General features: G+C 42.1%; 1 protein-coding gene across 1 annotated transcript in view; it reads right to left on the bottom strand.

Moving 5' to 3' along the window:
- The window catches only part of LOC123508182, a 54,838-nt gene that overhangs the window by 17,481 nt on the left and 15,592 nt on the right, over window positions 1-21,765 (bottom strand). The window contains exons 5-7 of the mRNA XM_045261715.1: window positions 15,347-15,485; window positions 14,644-14,699; window positions 9,701-9,948 (exon numbers count right to left, since the gene is read on the bottom strand). Coding sequence (XP_045117650.1) covers window positions 9,701-9,948; window positions 14,644-14,699; window positions 15,347-15,485 — 443 coding nt within the window. The remainder of the gene's footprint in view (window positions 1-9,700; window positions 9,949-14,643; window positions 14,700-15,346; window positions 15,486-21,765) is intronic.

Raw genomic sequence — 21,765 nt, 5'->3', positions numbered from 1 at the left:
CCCCTCTCTCTCTCTCTCTTCCCTGCACTCAAGACGCCCTTTACTTTCCTCCACACCTTCCCTCACTCCTCCCCTCCTCACCGACACTTGAAAATGGATACAACAGCGAGGCACTCAAGACACATTGAAGGGAATCTGGGAGGGAGGAAACTTGGGAAAAATACGATGCTTTTTAATAATTACTGCACCACTTGCTCTTGCTCACGAGGAGGAGGAGGAGGAGGGATGAGAGTAATAACGAGGGATAAGAGGATAATGCTGATAGGGAAGGGAAGGAAGGGAGGGAGGCGGGATGAGAAGGGATCCAGGAAGTAAATCCACAGGGAGGAAGGAAAGGAGGGGACGTAGAGAAGGAAGCCTGGAGAGAGAGAGAGAGAGAGAGAGAGAGAGAGAGAGAGAGAGAGAGAGAGAGAGAGAGAACCAGACTGACTGACCTGGAGAGAACTAAGTGGCGGAACACACACTAACCACTTCCTCTCCCTATCTCTTCTTCCTCTTCTCTCTCCCCCCCCTCAACTTCATCTCTTCTTCCTCTACCTCCTGTTACATCATCGTCCGTCCATCCATCTTCCCCTTCTTTCCTTTCCCCTCTTGTTACACCACCCTCCATCTCCCCTTTCTTTCCTGTACATTCTATTACATCATTATCATTCTCTTCTTTCCTCTCTTTTTATTCTTTCTACCATTTTTTTTTCTCCCGACTCCTAATCATTCTCTTTTCTATCCGTTTCTCTTCTTCCCTCTAATTTATCTTGAACAATTCCCCCCTCTCTCTCCTTTTAAATCGTCTTTTTATTTTTATCTAACTAACTTCCTCTCTCTCTCTCTCTCCTTATCAAATTCCTCTGTCTTCATTCTCATCTCTCAGTATTTCCCTCTCTTCTCTTTCAATCGTCTCAGTTAACCGTCTTTTTTCCCTTCTAGTCTAATTTACCAACTTCCTGTGTCTTGTTTTTCTTTTTCTTTATTTATATACCTATCTTTTTCCTTATTAACTTTTTCCACATCTTCCTTCTCTTCCCTTTCAATCCTCAGTTTCCCCGTCTTTTTTACCTTAAGCCTAATTTCTCTCTCTCTCTCTCTCTCTCTCCTTATCAGTTCCTCCACGTCTCCCTTCTCTTCCATCACTACTTCTCTCTCCGCCCTTTCAATCGTCAGTTTCCCCTCCTCTAATACCTGTAGGAAACACCTGAACACGCCCACAGGTAACCTCGTAATTTAAAAGGCTCCTGTTACTTCCTGCCGATAACTAAGGAGGCTCGCATGCTGTTAACCTCTTTAATACTGTGACGCGTTTTCTTATTCTCTCTGCTTACTGTATGGCGATTTTATACAGCTTCAGAAATTTATGTTAGTGTTTAGAATAATGAAGACTGTGGCCATTGATCTTCTGCCCTCCATAGACCCTTCCTAATGCACATAAAATCGTCTAATGGCACCCAAAACTCATGGGGGAAAATGCGTCCCAGTACTGAAGAGGTTCATACTACGATGATGCTCTTTCGATCTTTCATTCCTCTTTTTCTGAACCTCGATGTGGATTTTGGTCTTAATTTTGCTTCTATCTCTCTCTCTAGTTTAGGTTATCTTTCCATCTATTCTACTATTTCTTCCTACATCATTTCCCGTCCCTCCTTCCATTTCTCTCCTCTTCTCCCGATCGGTACTCCACAGTCCCTATTTCCACCAGTACCACCGCCAAACCGTGACCACCACTACCGCCAGTACCATCGCCGCCACGCCCTTCAACCACACACACTACTATTACTACGACGAGTATTCTCACGTCGTTCACCACCACCGCCGCCGTCGTCACCCCTCCTTCAAGAGCCTCTTCCTACCCTTCCACTCACCCGTACACTTAGACACGATCACATATCAGGCGTGAATGTATACATGCACGTACACACACACACACACACACACACACACACACACACACCGTGAAGTGGAAAAAAAGGGGAAAACCAAAAAGAAAAATGGAACAAAAGAGACTTCCGACATTTCCTTCCTTCTTTTTCCTCATCAGTAACTTGCGATTCTCTGGAGATGTAAGAAGGAAGAGGGAGAGGAAGAGCGAGGGAGAGGGTGAAGGGAAGCCTTGCGAGACCCTGACCACCGCCCACACACATCACCTGCTTGTCCTCCTCGTCACAGCACGCCCATCGCCCCCAATGCAGACACAGACACACACACACAAGGGAGTCAAACAGGGCAGCGGCTTACTGTGACTGCTGTGGGATGGAGGGGAAGGAGGGAGGGCAGGAGAGGGAAGAGAACTGGCTAGCCCCACTCCAAGACTGACCCAAGCACTGTCCACCACGAGGTACAGACTACACACCCTTAGCACAACACAAAACAGCCACAGCGCACACTTCTTCAGGGTAGGGTACGGTTCACACACTAAACACTTAGCTACAGCAATCACCTTATCGTCACCACGCCTCCTTGTTTCACCGCAGCCACAGACAAGAGCGACACAACCTCTTCCTACCACGGTCCAGGGATGACTGAGCCCCCATTGTCCCGGGATTCACGATTAGTTTACCTACCGTGGGTGAGTTGCCACCACTACTCCCTCACCCACGTCACCCAGCCCCGTGCAAACACCGCCCCAAGGAGTGACGTAACGCAGCGTGCTTGGAGGTAAATAAATAACAGCATGAGTCTGGAATGTTGCAAAGTCCAGTACGATGTTTAAAAGTCCATATCGTGGACCTTTAATTCCAGAAACGGTCGTCAACTTTCTTCAATTGAGTTGCTGGTTCGTTTATTTTGTTGGCTCGGGCTCGGAGCAGCAACGAGAGGAGCGAGGCAAAAGCGACCGAGCTCACAGAGAGAGGGAGAGCAGAAAGTCCAGCCCAGCCAGTTCTATCCAGCCAGCAGGAAAACGTTCGCATCACCACCAGATAGAAACACCCATGCCACACCATGCCACCGTACAACAACTTAGCGCGCACGCACGCACGCACGCACACACACACACACACACACACACACACGCCTAACCTCCCTAAAACCACTCCAATAATCACAGGGTGTCCTCAGCAATCAATGGTCACCAGCCTGTCACGCCACGTCACAACGACACGCCAACGAAACATAACACAGCGCTGAAGGAAGGCGTGGGAGGAGGAAGAGGAAGGAGAAACAAAACGCAACGCACGTGTAGAAGTGGGCGGGGCACTGTGGGAAGTAGAGGGGGGGGGGAGGAGTAGGCAACGGTACTGGAGGGAAGGGTCGTGTAGACAGCGGGGGGTGATCGATATAGTTGAGGGGAGGACTGGAACAGAGGGGCGTGGCCAGTTGGGAAAGGGCGTGGCACCGTGCCAAGACTTCCAAGGGTGTCCTGGCTAACCTTACGTGACCCCAGACAGGAAGACTAACCAGACAGAGACGAGCAGAAGCCTCACCACAGCACACACTCTCAGACACATGCCTCAGATAATCCCTTGCTGAGCTTCTTTGCTAAAACTTAGACTTGCATTCTCACGCACGTTTGGTTCATGACAGTTTGGCGTGTGGAGGGACAGCACGCCAGCACAGAGACAGCCTGGCCTGGCGTGCTGTGATGTGGCGTGATGTAGGCTCGTATTCTGAAACGCTTTCCTCTCACATCAAGACTATTTTCAGAAGCTACAGTGATAATTAGACTTCTTAAAACTGTTTCTCCTTTAAATAACGTAACAACACTTAATGACATCACAAGAACCGTAAAAAAAATAACCTTAAAATAAAAACCCGCGCCACCTTTTGACCGTAGTGGGGGTGGGGCGCATAAGTGTTTAGAATGTGGTCGGCAGCGACAGGTGGTATGTGGTGGAGGCGAACTGGTTGGCTAGTGTGGAGTAATGCATACCTCGACGTGGTGTGGGTGGATGCGTGGGGTGGATAGGTGGGTGGGTGGGGGCATAACGCATTCCTCTGAGCGTGTGAGTGACCCCCATGTGAACTTATGTTATGGTTGTGGGAGGGTGAGTGGGAGAACTGGTATGGGAGAGGGAGTAGGAGGGAGTGGGAGAGGATTACTGGAAACGTGTGGGTAGCTACTGATGTGAATGTGATGAGAGAGAGAGAGAGAGAGAGAGAGAGAGAGAGAGAGAGAGAGAGAGAGAGAGAGAGAGAGAGAGAGAGAGAGAGAGAGAGAGAGAGAGAGAGAGAGAGAGAGAGAGAGAGAGAGAGAGAGAGAGAGAGAGAGTTCGTAGTGTGGCATTCCATTTCTGACTCACCTCTCACGAAATACCAGGCGTTAATAAATTAGCACTTAGGTACGAAACGAAAAAAAGAAAATAAAGTAAAGAAAGGAAAAAAAAAAGGTCACCACTGCATTAGATTAAATAACGCAACACTGGCAAAGTTAAGGACAAAGTGACATTTTTATTCCTATTCCTCTCCTCTTAATATTTCTTGCTTTCCTTCTCCTCCCCGCCCTTTCCTGCACAATAGAAGAGAACCAGTAAGAGGAAGGCAGAGAATTGTCTCGGAGGAGGAGGAGGAGGAGGAGGAGATACCACCCTCCCTACCACTACCCCCCTTTACTCAAGGCACAGCTGTGAAATGAAAGGATTGTGGTATAAAGTAGGGGAGGGAAGGAAGATGGCTGGGTGGTGGTGGTGGTGGTGGTATTCCCCGTAACCTTTTACTACGTCACACGAGGCGGGAATGACGTGTGACGCAGACCTATTACTCATCGTCCAGACTGACACACACACACACACACACACACACACACACACACACACACAGGGGAAGGGAGGAAGGGCAAGCTATGGGTGTGGTGGTAATACAATTGAGTGGAAGAATGGAGTGGAGTGAAGGAGGAGGAGGAGGAGGAGGAGGAGGAGGAGCCATCATCCACACATCCCTTCATTCTCGCTTTCCTTCCTGTCACTCCACCTTTCTCTATTTTTCCTTCCTCCTTTCTCCTTATGTTGCTTTATTTTACTTCTTCCTCTTCTCTATTCTTTTCCTCCCCTATCACTATTCCTCCTCCATTCCTTTATTTTCTTCCATATTTTCTTTTCATGTTTCCTACCTTCCTCCTCCTCTCTCCCTTTCTTATCTTTTCCTCCCCTTTCCCTACCCCATCTCCTCCTCACTTATCCTGCTGCATCACTCTTCCCCCAAGTCTCTCCTTCCCCAACGCGCCAACAACCAGACATCCCTTCCCTCCTCCCTCCTCCCCATCCATACACATCCCACTGCACTTTACTCAGTCCTCTAAAATTAATGTCTCCCGATGACTCATAAGCTGATCACTAATGGCGCTCGTGAGTCACGTTCCCCCCCCCCACACACACACACACACACACACACACACACACACACACACACACACACACACACACACACAGAAGACAGTAGAGAGCAAGTCATTTGATACAGCGGTTTGCTTCTAAGAATATACAACTCTCCGCTGTAACGGGTGAGTAAAAGCCACAGTCACGAACCAAACTTTCTTTCTGCCTCTGACTCTTCAATCCTACACTGCTGCTGACAGTGGTGGTGGTGACAAGACGAATTGAGAAAAAAAGAATGAAGTAAGGAATTAAGAAGGAAAAAAGAAAGTAAAAGGAAAAAAATTAAGAAACTAAATAACGAGCGTAGAAATGAATGAAGAAAAAATACAAAAGCCAAGGAAGAAACAACATGAAATCAAATTTAAAAAAAAAAAAAATGAAGAAACGAAGATGAAGAAGAATGAAGGGAAAATATAAACATGAGAATGAAAGAACGAAAGAAATACACAAAATAAATTAATGAAGATGGGAAGGAAAGGAAAGAAAAAAAAAACACCATCTGAAGTCAAAACATACTCACCACACCATCATAAAACACACCACCACCATCACCACCGCTGCAAAATAAAATAAAGAAAAAGAACACGAAAAAAAACGAGAGAAAACAAGGAAAGAATGAAAAAAAAAAGGAGTAATATATGCCAACTCTCACATACTTTCACGCCACCAGGAAGAAATATGACCACCACTGCCGCCACTACGCACAGTACTACCACTACTATACAGCACACGCACTCACCAAAGCTTCTCTCCTAAAAATAGATCACACTGTCGCCAAGAAGACCTGCGTTAGTTAAGTCCGCTACGCCAAGTGTATTAAGGGACGTATAAGACCACAGTGACATAAGGGAAGCTGTATAAAGCCAATGCGCCTATACGTGGCAATCCCTTTTTGTATCAGCCTTATGTAATGTTTGTTTTGGTCGCTCGTTCGTTACTCTAAGTTTTTCTTTTTCTTATTTAAATGACATGTATGAAGCCAGTGCGCCTATACGTGGTAATCCCTATTTTATATTATATTGTGCACGTAATGTTAGTTTTCGTCAATCGTTCGTTACTGTTTTTTTTTCTTCTTTTTTTCCTTTTTTAAATGACACAGGGAAGATGTATGAAGTCAATGCGCCTATACTTCGTAATTTATATTTTGTATTCTCTTTTAGTTTTAGTCTGTTGTCAGTTACTTTGAGTCAGTTTTCTTCCTTCTAAATTTTCAGTATCACGGTGTTGACTTTATCGTGTTCTAAAAGCCGTTCGAATCTTTTACCCAGTTTCTGATAATATTTTTTGTCAAGTGGCTTTAGATTGCCCAGTTATTCATTCAAATATTATATCTCAATCATTCTATTACGACTATCTAACGAGAGACCAGATTGAGTTCGGCAGCGGTAAGTGATTCATGGATTAATGTAAGCAGGATTTAACCGATACTTGATTTCAAACACGCAGGTCAATACACACCTCACAACATTCTACTTAACAGTCAACGTTCAGACACTTTACAACATGCTATTCAGTGAGATAGTTATGTGGACGGCTGAGTAGTGTCGGTGGTAGGTAAATCTCAGGAATACTTTTATCACTCTTTTCTTTTATTATTAAGTATTCCTGGGTCAACCTGAGACTTATCTACCATCATCACTACTCAACGCCGTTCAGTGCACACACCTCTCGTAATTCAACATATCACTCAACATTCCTAGATGCTCCGAAACACGCCGATCAACTACAAAACACACCTATCGTCACTTTTCTTTCACTTAAAACAATTCTAGTTACATTCGAACACACCGCATCTCTTGGTACTATTTACATAACGCTCAACATTCAAAGGAGCTTTAAAACACACCATTTAACACACACTCATACATACACACCTCAAATTTCCCACAGAACCCAAAGACGATGTGTGCTGGTTTGGCTTAACCTCTTTATTACTGGGACGCATTTTTACCACGAGTTTGGGTGTGATTAGACGATTTTATTGGCATTAGCAAGAGTCTAAGGAGATTAGAAAATTCATGACCAGTCTTCACTATTTTAATCCCCACATAAATTTCTGAAGCTGAAAAAATCGCCAAATAGTAAGCAGAATGAATAATGGAAACGCGTCATGGTACTCAAGGGGATTAACACACACTCAGACACACACACACTTTAAACATAACCATAGAACCGAAAGATGCTGTGTTGGCTTAATCTTCTCACCTCTCCTCATGACAGTCACAATAGCAATCCGTGTGTTAAGATTGCGTTAGTCCCTCCGCTTTACTTAAATACCTTGTTCACGTTAGTTGAGCGCAGGCAATGCAAGATATCAGATAATGGTGTTAGAAAGAGTGAATAGAAAAATGCACAGGAGATAAAGGTGGATAGAGATAACTAATATTCTCTCTCTCTCTCTCTCTCTAACCGTGTCGTCACTGTCAGCATCACAATGTAAACAAACTATGGTGCCGCATCCTAGCTGTGAGAGGGAGAGTCACCGACATGCCGTGCGGCTCTGTGACGTCAAAACTCTCTCTCTCTCTCTCTCTCTCTCTCGTTTCCTACGCTCCCAAGCTTCACTCCTTGCTCATCCTTCTATATTTTCTTCTGATTCATTCATAACTGTAAAGGTGTGTGTGTGTGTGTGTGTGTGTGTGTGTGTGTGATATGCACGTAAATGGTCATGCGTCGTGTTATCTCTATATAAAACCATTAGTGTAGGATTAACGCCTCTGATGTATGTTAATATATTGTACCTAAGAATATCTCGTTTTTTTATTTCACTTTTACATAACACGCGTGACGGGACGTGTTTCTGGTCGGTTAGTTAACAGTTTTTGTGCCACTTTGCGAGACGGTAAGCTAATTTTGTTTTTCGCGTTGGTGTGAGGATGATAAATCTTATGAGTTGCGCCACAGGATGGAAATTTCAATATACCATCTGGTGGTTTTTACGCTTCAAAATACTAGCGAAAGAGCGGAAACTCTCAAGGTGAAGCGACACAGACAGACAGACAGACAGACAGACAGACAGACAGACACACACACACACACACACACACACACACCGCTGACGAGAAAGCGAAAGCGGTGACGTAACCTGCTTTGCTTGATGTGTACAGTATTAGCGTGAAAGGTGACCACACACACACACACACACACACACACACACACACACACACACACACACACACACACACACACACACACACACACACACACACACACAGATACAGCTTGAGTGATACACACATACATACATACAAGAACAAACATAATGAGACACGGCCAGACAGTCACACACAAACAAAAACAAACACACACACACACACACACACACACACACACACACACACACACACACACACACAATCATTTGCCTAATACTTTCTGGGCTGACTCAACCACGTGTGTAAAGGCTTTATAATGACCATTTCATTGGTTTAGCATGGTAGTATTTGCATGCGTGTCACAAAATGTGGGAATCAAGAATCAATCAGCTAAAGTCCTTCAATGTATTACTTCTACCACACTTGTAAAATAATACAATTTCCTGTTTCATACAAAATGCACTTAATTCAATACTGCGGGATATTAATAAAGATCAACACATGCACACTAAAGAACAAAGAGCAATCTGTTAATAAAAACTCTCATCTCTATTATAACATTCCTTCACCACCCACTTCTGTCTCATTGCCATACCCACACTTTCTCTGCCACCCAGTCTGCTCATTCATCTCCAATAAATTGATGACAAATAAAGATATATTCCCCATCTACCCATCAGCAAATAATGACTAATGACACACAACAGTCAGCAACTTATCTATTCATAAAGCAAAAGATGTGGTACAGATATGTGAAGCTTACTCATTGATACTATGTAGTGGTTCAAGTGGCCTGAGAGAGATGGAGACACACACACACACACACACACACACACACACACACACACACACACACACACCAGGATGAACAAGTTATCAAATATGAACTTAATTAATCATGCAGTTATATGTACTTTTCAGCAACTACATATGCACATTAGATAAAAGTATTTACAAGCTAAGAATTATGAATCACATGAGTACGATTGATTATATGAATGTTAATGAAAATGATTATCCATTCTGTACAAGAAGCCATTGCTGTGATTACATACTGACCACTTGGTTCACAGACACTTTCAGTTGTATTGTGGTAATGGAAAGCATTTTATACTATCTTTATTCTTTCATGGATAAAATCTTGAAGTATTACACTGCATTAACTTTATTGCCATTACCAAGATATTCCCTTAAAAGATCCTCATGTTCTTTGATACAGGCTACATAACCTGTGAACAGCCTGGAAACTTGTGAGCCGTGTATGAGGTGTGATGGGTGAAAAGAGAAGCTGCAGAACGTACTCACCCATGGTGGCAGGAGTGGTGGTGCCTGTAGCATTGACGTCAAGTGAGCAGGAACCTATACTATCGACGGAGGTGGTCTGTGTGTGGAGTGACTGGGACATTTGAGGTGGGAGTGATGAGAGCGGTAGTGGCGATGGGGGTGGTGGGTGGGGTGGCAGCCCAGGATCAGCCGTCCACCCCACTCTGGTGTGGGCGCGAGTGGGCAAGTTAAGTGTGTGAGGTCGCTGGACTGTGACTGTGGGCCGGGTGCTGTCAGGGGTTAGGTCAGGTTAGTGCATCAGTGACGGCTGCAAGGCTTCTGCCGTGCCAAGCCGCTTCCCACCACCTCTTACTGCTATATCACAATTATCTTGCAGGCTGATCCTACGGATAACAAGAACTTTAGCACTATACCTATTCCACATTACTGGAAATTCCAAAGCACCAAAGGTTAGTTAATAATGTTGCATATTACAGTATCTGACAAAAAGTTTGTTACCAAAGCCACAGATAAACCTAATATATCAGAATTAATGGTTAAGATAATATACAACTATCAGGTTTCCTAAATTGTTACATTGTGCATACAACCATTAGGCGATGCAGTAGCAGCAAAATAAAATTCCTTGTCACTCTCAAAGCATTGAGGACAAGCAGTTAGAATGAACCACAATTTTCATGATTCTCATTCATGCTCATTTCTTAAAAGTAACAATATATCATTGCTTTTGTAAGGATTTCAAGATGCCATCAAAAGATTTTGCAATAAATATCTGAAAATACACTAGAAACATTGCAAATTATTGTGAGCAATACACCTCATTAATTCAGTACAAGAATGGAAAAACAGTGAAGCATTCTGATGACATCAAGATATGGGATGCATTTAATGGAGAGAAAGAAAGGATACAGTTATATTTGCTTGCTTAAAGTGTTATCACAATAAACAGGTCATCACCATAATGTCTTTAAAGATTTTACTTGTTCCTACTTCATGCATGACAGAACTGCCCATGTCACAAGGTACCAGCACTGATGAAGCTATTGCTTAGTCAGGCAATTTTCCAGTGTGAAGCTGATAGAGATTGCAAGGAATACCATGAAATGTAAGCTGAAAATGAAAAAGAGCAGCACACTCCACCTCACTAATGAAATGTTTGGAAGGAAGATACAGACTGAATACCTTAAGAACACAGCTGTCAGCATGCAAGGTTGCCTTTGAATGTTAATAAAATTAGTCATATTTTAGTAATAAAGGTGTTAGTAAAATGGCATGGCAATAATCTCTTGTCAGATACTGTAAATCCTATGACAATCACAACTGCTACATTATTCATAAAAATTATAAAGCTGGACTTGTACTCTGTTCTTCCCAAAGAAACAAAAATAGACTGAATTATCTAACTTGATTTCCTGTTTATATAATGTGACAGGAAACAGAAATCACAGATCAGACATCACTTTCCTCTTAATTATGATCCTTTAAGCTCCAAACATAGCAAATATTTTATTTTTTACTTTGAATATGATGGGAAACTTGATGGCAGGGTTAACACCCTCCCACGGCACTGTGAAGGTGTTTACGGTTCCCTTCTGTGCCTCTGACTGAGTGGTTATCTTTAGAAAACAAAATAAGGTGAACAGCGTACAACCGAAAGTTAAAATAATTAAGAATATCTACTACTGAATATATTATTATCTACATTCCATTTTTTAGATGGTCATTACAATAACTAATAATAACTAGTAAACTACTTACTTCTATGGTTTCAGAAACATAACATAATCTTAGCTCTATGTTATTTCAAAGCATAAATTGCTAACCAGACTTCATATATATCACAGTTACAGGGTGAACAAGCATGGCCTATTGGCTTAATATTTACTAAATCCTAGCTGACTCACTCTATTCACAACGATATGAATGAAATACATTACAATGGCAAAGCTTGTTTAACCTTTAATTGCAGACCCTCTTCCAAAGCAGTTAAGATATTAACAAATTATTTTCTTCAAAAACTGTATCTATTATCTGTTAGTGGCTTGCAGACAACAGGAAACTGTCCAGTCCTCTACGAAAGAGAGCTCTCCTTTTCTTTTGCATGTTCTCCATGAGACTGATTTCTTTTCCCCCTACCAATCCTAACGGTACTTCGGCGCCTCATCCACAACCTTTGTACAGATTACTTCACGGCGCATATTTAAGAAGTATAAAGTACGCAACGTCAAGATATAGAGGCAATGCACACAGCAACACCGTGACACAGACCAGTGAGCAGGTGTGGGTGTGTAATGCATTCTAGTTATCGTAAACAACTTGTTGCTTACATCAGTCACCATAGCCTTCACGTATGGCACATTGGGCGAGTGGCAGGCTGGATTCTCTCTCCCAAACCCACAGGAATTGGAAAGCAATACCTAAAATGCAGCTCCCGACGTGACTACTTTCCCAAGACAGAGTGAAATGCGTAAATGTCATTTCCGGGAGAGGGGCGGCGGATGAAGACTCGGAGAGGACCCTTCGTCCAACCTTAAACCCTTTATTCCCACCACTGGCTGCACCTAAACCACCTTCCAAGTATGACACTCACCTGTCACACCAAGTGGAGGCCCGTAACGCCCCTAGAAGGTGTGGGAGGGGCTGGAGGGGCGGCAAAATGAAGCACGTGTGGGGGCCCTCAGGATGTCAACAACACGACCATCGATCGGCCCTCTGGTGCTGCCCCCTCCCGGCTCACACCACTCCACCCTCCCACACCTCGCACTCCACACCCGCCACATTTAAGCCGCTTATCACTGCTTTATCTTCACAATGCACGGTGCTATCTCCGAACTGTGTCTGTTCGATCCCCAATAATAGAAAGCTGTTATTTCATGCTAAGACTCAAAGATTTAGTTTCCTGTCTCTCAACTCAGCTCGCCAGCCACATTCCTTGATCTGCTTATCATTGTTTTATCCTCAATGCACGGTACAGTCTCTGAACTGTGTCTCTCTGCTTTATTCCCGATGACAGACCTATGTTGATTCATGCTAGGTCTGAAAATACTCATCTGTTCCTAACTCACGGCTGTCACTGGCCACATTTGATCTATTTCGTGCTTTTTGATGATGAATATAGCTACACCCTACTGTCACTCATCTGTCCCTCTGTTTGATCTCTAACCTCCTATCTGAGCTATTTCATGTTCATATTAAAAATGCAGTCTCGTATTGATTAATCTGCTCCAATAAACAGAATGACCTAATAACCTTAATGGTTTGCTATTACTCAGCTAATTTTGAACATAAACACAAATATAATTAATGCTTTGTGGATGAAAGCAAATACCTGTCTGTTTACCTTACATGGAGCTAATATCTAACTTAAGCTTTAACGCTGGACGAAGCAGAACTCAATAATTCTAACTTCTCTTTATTACACGATTATCAAGTATGTATCCGCCAGTTTTAGAATGTCACTCTTGTTTATGTATCTAGCTTAATTGAACGATGAGCTGTTTATTGTTACTCTACTACAAAGTGACATACAATTATATTCTACTGCTTCAATTCATATCTCTTCTTATTAATAATTCCGACGATGAACTAACAAGAAGAACCATCAGGATGTAGAGGCAAAGAGAGAGGGACAAGCAAGAGGGAGAGGAAAGGGCTTTACGAAGGTCATCCCAATTACACTCCAATAGTCTGATTATTAAAGGCAGAGTTTAATATTTTGTCATTTGAGAACACGCCACGAAAGCGCGTAGAATTTAGTTTTGAAATAATGTATACGGAAGAAATTTATGTATTTTGGTCACCAATGAATTAACACTTTGATCTACAGTATAATACTATCGAAATTATGAAGCACATTCGAAACGTTTTCTTTTCTCATTAGGATTATCCTTAAAGGCAAGATATAATCAACCAATTTTCATGCGTCTTTAATGCTGATGTGGATTCCTTGTTGTTCTATTACTTGAATCATGAAATCACCCAGGAAAACACCAATGGCCTTAACGTGAGTCTGCTAAAAGTATAATGGGTAATTAGGGTAGAATGAATAGATACTAGGAGCAGAATTCCTGTAGTGCATGCTTACAATGAATATACGTCTTTCTTTGGATGCTTTCACGTGGTTTTCAAGTTCTGACAAAGAGTTCTAATAATATCAAGTGAGTAAGACGGAGAAATTATCCTCTTACGGGATTATGATATTCAAACTTCCATGCTTGCCTCCCCGAACGAAATCTCTGCATGCATGCACCACGTCACCGGTTAAACCAAGCAAGAATGATTCACCTGTACACGACAAGCACATTCACATTTTACATTGAATGAATTATATAGATTTGTATAAAGTTACTGATATCATTCAATGTGATTTCGTTAATCGAGTGATAGAAAAATAAGGATTTCGCAGCATCAGAGGATAAAAGACTCACTAGAACCTGCACATTTAATTATCTCTGCTTTTTTTAAGGTAATATTCCCAATGGAAGAACAACACCTTTATAGGAGGACCTGGTTGATAATGTCAGTGGTCTTTATGGGCACTATTGTAGTCTTAATGAGAGAACAATACATTTCGAATACGTCTTCATCCACTGATCGAAAAAAAAAAATAATAATAATCGCACACGTCATAGCCACCGCTTTAAACAGGAGATAAGCAGACTGATAGACAGATTAATAGATGGGCAAATATAAAATGATAAATGAAGAAGAGAAATCGCACATCACAACTTCTCTCACAAATAAAGATACACAAAATGCGATAACTCAATAAATGAATAGAGAAATAATTACATCATAAATAAACATCAAGCTTTGTATTCACACAGAAGTGACGTACAGTACAATACCCACGCGAAAGCTACACCCACGCGAGAGATGATATACGCACAATAAGTTAAACCCACAAAGCAAGAACGTGATCTCTCCCAGCACGCGACACAGGCCTTACTGATGGGGTCACTCACCTGATTTGGAGAGAGGTGAGGCTGGTGGTCAGGTCTGTCGCTGCACGAGAGTCAACCTGTGGACAAAAGAACATGTACTCGATTATGTAATACAGATATCTAAACTTTTAGTGTTGCTTTGAGTATCGTGGAAAGAAGCATATATTACTGAAAGTATTATACGATTGCTTATAGTTGAAAAAGAAGAAACTCACCTGTTGGAAAGAAATAATGTACACTCGATTATGGGATTATACTCATGTAAACTTCATCTATTTCAGAATATATAAAGACAATAAAACATGCTCATGAAAATGTAGGATAATCAAGAGTCCTAGAATGGTGAAATCGACCTGTTAATAAAACAAAACACAATCGCTTACGTAATGACAGCAAGTAAACTAAAGTCTTCTAAATAGTACGTGTAACAAGAAACAAAAGAAAATATTAATTTCAAGAATATAATCACAAGGACTTTCAAGATGGAGAGAAAGCAGGAGAGAGGGAAAGAGAGAGAGGAGAAAAAAAAAAAAAAAACGATTCGCAGGTATTCGTACTTTCGAATATGTTGCACGCCTTTCTGTCCTCATCCCCCCTGGGACCTGTTTTCTCCCTCCCGCATCCCTGCTGAATCCTCCTCGCCCCCAACACCAAGCCCGCCCCATCCTGCCCCACCCGCCGACTGGTCTGACCACTGTCAAGCCCAACATCTTCCTTGCCTCACCTTTATTATTATACCGACGCTTCCCGCGGACCAAGCAGCGAGGGATAAGGCACGGAGGAATGTAAAGTGTCGCCGTGGGAGGGTCACAAGACGCTGCACACAAAGGCGACGAGTTGGAGAGGCATAATGGAAGATGATTTATCGTAACAATGCCACTTGGGTTTAAGGAGACTGTATAATGAGGTCTATTCAGTCATTTTTTCTTCGGTTATTACGTGATGGCGGGGAATTGTTTCGCTAAGTGGTGGCATCCGTTAAGGTGACGGTGCCGTTATAATGTCTCCACTTCCTTATACCACTGACACTGTAGACTAGAGGGACCCCGACACCCACGCAGCCTCCTCCTCTTACTTCTCCTTCGAGCATTGACGGAGACCATTATGTTTGTTTACGTTCGGTGTGTCGGCGTCCGCGTGGGTGAGGGCGTGGCGGCGAGGACTGTGTGACGTCAAGGCGTGATAAATGCAGGCCAGGTGAGGATATTAGTGGCCTCTACCTTCTGTATGAAGATTGTTAAAGGGAAATCTTAGGGACACACTTCAGTCTCCTCGTTGCCACGCCGTTCATCTCCGCCTCACAACAATGTTCAAGGATGTTCTTCCAAAGGCATAGTTGTCAAGGGAATATTGTAACGCTCAGTCCTGTGTCATTCAGCGCCTTGTTCTCTCATCGGGAGTCTTAACAGGCCACACAGATGAATAGTTACATTTTCACTGGTGTTTTTCCTTTCAATGATGTAAAATCGGTGTTAGAATCATGCAAAAAAATCTTGCAATAATAGCCATTGCATCACGTTCAAATTATCAGGATAAACACAAAAGTGTTTAACCCCCCTCACTGCTACTCGACGCATCTCACCTTCATCACTAACCTCTCTGGAACATTTCATCTTGCTTTACAACCACCTCATTTTATTAGATAAATAGTGAAATATCATCATTTCTCCTCTTTTTTCTTATTAATGCTTATTATTCTTTTTTCTTTCTTTTTTTTTTTTTTTTTACTTTTTCTTTCTTTTTTACTATAAATGTTTACATATCGCAGTGGCGGTGGTGTAGTGGATAAGATGGTGAGTCTGGGATCGAGCAGACGTCTATGCGTAGGTTCGAATCCCACCACGTGCCGTCTTGAAACTATGTCGTTTGTCGAGTGGTTTAAAGTTACCTACATGTCACCATGATACCCAGGTTCTAGATGGAGATGCAATTACCTTACACGGAAGATGCGCTTGGATGGTGATATGGGCCCTAATATGAGTACCACTATAAAAAAAAATGGCCTGCGCCGCTAATGGGTGGAAACTGAACAGCGCTTCTCATACTCTTCAAGTAAACCTACAGGCGCTATAGACTATAACATAAAAAAAGGGTTAAGATTACGGTCCTCACTCCTATCTTGTCGTTTAAGTCTACTGGAAATAATAAAAAAGACAGATAATCATGTCAATTTTTACCCCTTAAGTGCTACAATTTCCTACACAAGATTCTTCAGTCAGGAAATGGGTTATTTAGTCGTATGGGGTTAAAGACTCTTCACTTCTGGACAGAGACGAGGGACACTGGAGTCACGCAGTTTACTTTTCCCAATTTCCATCTTTTTCACAACATTTATCTGTCGAGGAACCCACAGAGGAGAGGAAGTTATGAGTAGTGATGTAAGTAGGAAGGAAGGAAGGAGGGAAGAAAGGAAGTGAAGCGAGAAGAGGAAAGGAAAGAAGGGACGCGAGAGGGAAGGAAGGATGGAAGGAAGAAAGGAAATAATGATTGTGTCATGTTGTAAACCTCGGCATCGCTCCAGTTTTCACATATGAAATGAAGATACTAGTTGATCAAGGTGACGAGAGAGAGAGAGAGAGAGAGAGAGAGAGAGAGAGAGAGAGAGAGAGAGAGAGAGAGAGAGAGAGAGAGAGAGAGAGAGAATAAAGAGGGTGCTATTAAAGAAAGTGTCAAAAAAGAGAATATGCCGTAAAGATAGACTATCAGAGAGAGAGAGAGAGAGAGAGAGAGAGAGAGAGAGAGAGAGAGAGAGAGAGAGAGAGAGAGAGAGAGAGAGAGAGAGAGAGAGAGAGAGTTCAAGGCTGGGCGTCACCTTGCAGGACTACCAGTGTCATTTTTTTTTTTTTCAGCTCAGTGCCAAACTCGCTTCCTGAGACTGAATGAAAGTGCCGCCGACGCGAGAACTGATGCCAAGGCCTCACATGTTCAGGAAACTGCGAGAATTATGCAATTTTAATCACTTGCAAGCGAGGAGTCAGTACAAGATGCATCCATAATGTGTAAGAAGCATCATAATTTTCGTTTGCGTATGTACACAGGAAAAAAAAAAAAAAAAAAAAACTCGATTTAAAGAGGGAAAACGAAAACTACACTATCTGATTCATTTGCATGTAATTGTATCTGATTATTTCCTCTGCTCTCATTTACTACGGCAAGTACAGTATATACACAGGAACAAAAATCAGCACAGAGAAAAACACAAAAAAACAGTAGATCTATCGACTCTTACTGAAGTTAATGTTGAGGATTAGAATCTGTCAGACTGCAAAGATCATGTGGCAGTATAGAAGAAGTGTGAGAGTTGGTTGTACGAAGGGGAGGGTTAGATTAGATGGAGAACATTTGTGGTACGTAGAAACGACATAAGGGTAATAATAGAAAGGGAAGGGGACTGCAATAATGTCAACGAGACAGGTGGCTTTTACTTCAACTATCAAGGAAAGAAGTTTATACCAGCATACTTCATTAACTATCCCTTACATGATCCTCACTAGATAAACAAACAAGAGACTGCCATAGCACACACCTGGAATTCTAATGACACCATAATTATTCCTTATGACCCTTAGACAATACTGTACATTTTGGTTTAGGGACACGCGCTTACTGTTCTAACCTAGCCCTCATAAGAACATCAGATAAAAAAAGGTTGATACAAAAAGACACCATGCCTACACGTGCCAGTTTGTGTGTAAAATATACCTACTGTTCTCATCTACCATCCTCATCCATATAATTTGTCCAGTGTTCTTTTACAGCTTCCTAATGACTCGGTGCTAACATCATGATTCCTGAGTTTATTCTATTCATCCAACACACTTTTCGAGAACCAATTCCTTCGTATCACTTTTCCAAATCTAACTTCATCAAGCTTGAACCCAGGACTTCTTGCCTTATCCTGATGGCTGACCTTGATAAATTTCGCACGTCAACCTAATCCTTCTTTTGGAAATATAACATCATCAAACCAGAACCCATCATTCCCTGTCCTATCCTGATCACTGACCCTGAGAAATTTGCTTATGTCAGTCTAGCCCTCCTACGGCCGGCCCTTTGATGCAGCAGGCAGGTAGGTGGTGGCTATAGCGAACACACACACACACACACACACACACACACACACACACACACACACTATACCTACTCCCTCCCCTGACCAAAAACTTGTAGGATAGAGGCTGGCACCGTCCTCTTTAATACGATAACATGCAGCAGCAGCAGACCTTGACGGTTCCTCGGGACTTGCTATTCGCCTCCCACAGCCTGCTGGACACGCCCCGGCCTTGTGTGTGTGTGTGTGTGTGTGTGTGTGTGTGTGTGTGTGTGTGTGTGTGTGTGTGTGTGTGTGTGTGTGTGTGTGTGTGCGTGTGTGCCGCATGTTGGTGAAATGTTTCGCTATTTCTTTTCAAATTTTCGGGTCATAAATCACGTGTATTATTTTCTCTTTTATCCTTTGCGCCACAGAGAACGTGGGAACTGGAAAGAGAGAGAGAGAGAGAGAGAGAGAGAGAGAGAGAGAGAGAGAGAGAGAGAGAGAGAGAGATCCACCGCAGACGAGGGTGAAGGGAAGACCTTGGCAGCGCTAACTAAGGAGCAGCAGTCTCAGTGTGTCCAGGTGCCGCCCTTTCCACAGGTGCTCTCAGGTGGTGCCCGGGTCCCTCAGCATGGTGGGCGGGGCACCTTTCTGTTATGGACACTAGTTTGTTTCTCTCCCTCTCTCTACTTTCTCTCTCTCTCTCTCTCTCTCTCTCTCTCTCTCTCTCTCTCTCTCTCATATCAATTTCAATCTTTTTGTAAGTTTTTTTTTTCCATTGTGTGTTCTTTTTATTACTGCTACTGATTTTTTTTTTTTCAGTGTAATTATTCAATGTGTGGGTAAGCGTATCTTGTTCTGTTTTTTTGTGTTATTGTTTCTCTTTCTCCTCGTTCTCTTTTCTCTTTCATGTCAATTTCAGTATCGGGGTAGCTGTATCTTCTCGTTCTTGTTCTTGTTCTTGTTCATGTTTTTCTTCTTTGCCTATCTAGTCTTTTATGTTGTCGCTCATCTGGATAACTATATATGGTCCACTCTTTGTATATAATCAGTGATAAGTAGGTTGTCATATTGTTACGAGGGTTAGCTGATCCTACGACTGTCAAGTGTGATGTGACGTGAAGCTAAAGAAAACAATATTGTAGGCTTGAAGAAAGAAAGTACATTAAGATTTCCTTCAACGTGGTCGAGAAATATATAGAATTATTATCATCGCTCACTTTAAGCTTCCAAAGACTAAGAATAGTGTGACTTTTATGGAATTTGGATTTATGAAGAGAGCAACGTATGGTGTGTGTGTGTGTGTGTGTGTGTGTGTGTGTGTGTGTGTGTGTGTGTGTGTGTGTGTGTGTGTGTGTGTGTGTGTGTAGTTATGTTCGTGTATTTGTGATCTATTGTACTGTGTGATTCCTGGCTGTGGTCAATGAAAAAGTCAATCTAACTATCTATTTGTGGTTGTGTATCAGTCTCTCTCTCTCTCTCTCTCTCTCTCTCTCTCTCTCTCTCTCTCTCTCTCTCTCTCTCTCTCTCTCTCTCTCGTGTGTATGTGTGTGTGTGTGTGTGTGTGTGTGTCGTACGCCCGCCAGGCACAAGGAAAGTGGCCATGAAGGTGAGAGTGACAATCTGCCGGCGAAGGGCAACACACCGCCGCCCTGGGATGTGTTTGAGCTGCAAATATTAACTCTTGCTGAGAGAGAGAGAGAGAGAGAGAGAGAGAGAGAGAGAGAGAGAGCGCACGGTCAGCTGACGACTAAAAACAATCCTTATAAAGTGTAGAAAGTCACAAACTGGACGGATACATGTTGAAGTTGAATGAAGTGAGTGAGCGAGTAAATGAACTTTATAAAAAAAGAAAATAAATAATAATAGTAATAATAAAAAAAAACAAAGATTCAAACGTATCTATTACTGTCAAGGCGACAACTTATCAACCTTGCTTTTTATATATATTTTATTTATTATTTTTTATAGATTTGGCTAGCAGCTCCTCACTTTAACTCCATTGTTGCAAAAATTGAATGGCGTTGAAATAGCTACCCTCATTATCTATTTATTCACTCTATTTTGGGAGCATCTACTCTTTTTATTCATTCATTTTATCTATTTTATCTTCTCTGCCTTGTCCCTTGTTGGCGTCGTTTCAGAATGTATGGGTGTATGTTTTAGGATTGGTAGAAATATGCACATTTTCTAGTGATGATCCATTATAGTAACCTCTTCAATACTGGGCCGCATTTTTACCACAAGTTTTGGGTATTATTAGACAATTTTACTTACATTAGGAAAGGTGTATAGAGGTCAGAAGATTAATGATCACAGTTTTCACAATATTAATCCCCGCATAAGTTTCTGAAGCTATATAAAATCACCAAATAGTAAGCAGAATAAATATAAAAACACGTCATGTTACTGAAGGGATTAAAGATTTGTTTCGAAAGACGCCATTCACGCATTACTCGTACAAATCAGTGGTCTCTGTCTCTCTCTTCCTCTCTCCCCAGCTAACAAGTCATTCATTCACATCCATCAAGAGGCAGGCTGTGTGACTTGACTACATTGCGACAGAGACTGACTATGGTAAAAGACAAGAAAAAGGAGAAACCATATTACATGATTTACTCACATTACACTAACTACTGTTACTACTTTTATTACTATTACTATTACTACTATTACTACTACTACTATTACTACTACTACTACTACTACTACTGCTACTACTACTACTACTACTATTACTACTACTACTACTACTACTACTACTACTGTTCTACTAATATCACTACTACTACTACTACTACCACGTAACTGATCTTAATCTACTATAAAGACTACTACCACCACCATCATCGTCACCACCACTACTACTACTACTACTACTACTACTACTACTACTACTACTACTACCACTCCACAGCATTTACTCATTGCCCACTCATCAAAACCACTCCCCGTTATAGCATAGCCAATCTTCCCTTTAACAGACTTACCAATCATAATGTATTCTCTTTCAAACTGCAACGAATCACTTTTTACACCCCAACCAGTCACATTTTCCCCTTTAAACACTGACCAATCACAATTTTCCCTCCTAAAGCAGTGGCCAATGA

This window comes from Portunus trituberculatus, chromosome 24 (assembly GCF_017591435.1).
Source record: "Portunus trituberculatus isolate SZX2019 chromosome 24, ASM1759143v1, whole genome shotgun sequence".
NCBI lineage: Eukaryota > Metazoa > Arthropoda > Malacostraca > Decapoda > Portunidae > Portunus > Portunus trituberculatus.
Note: the sequence above shows the minus strand (reverse complement) of the source record. Positions and strands in the feature narration are given on the sequence as shown.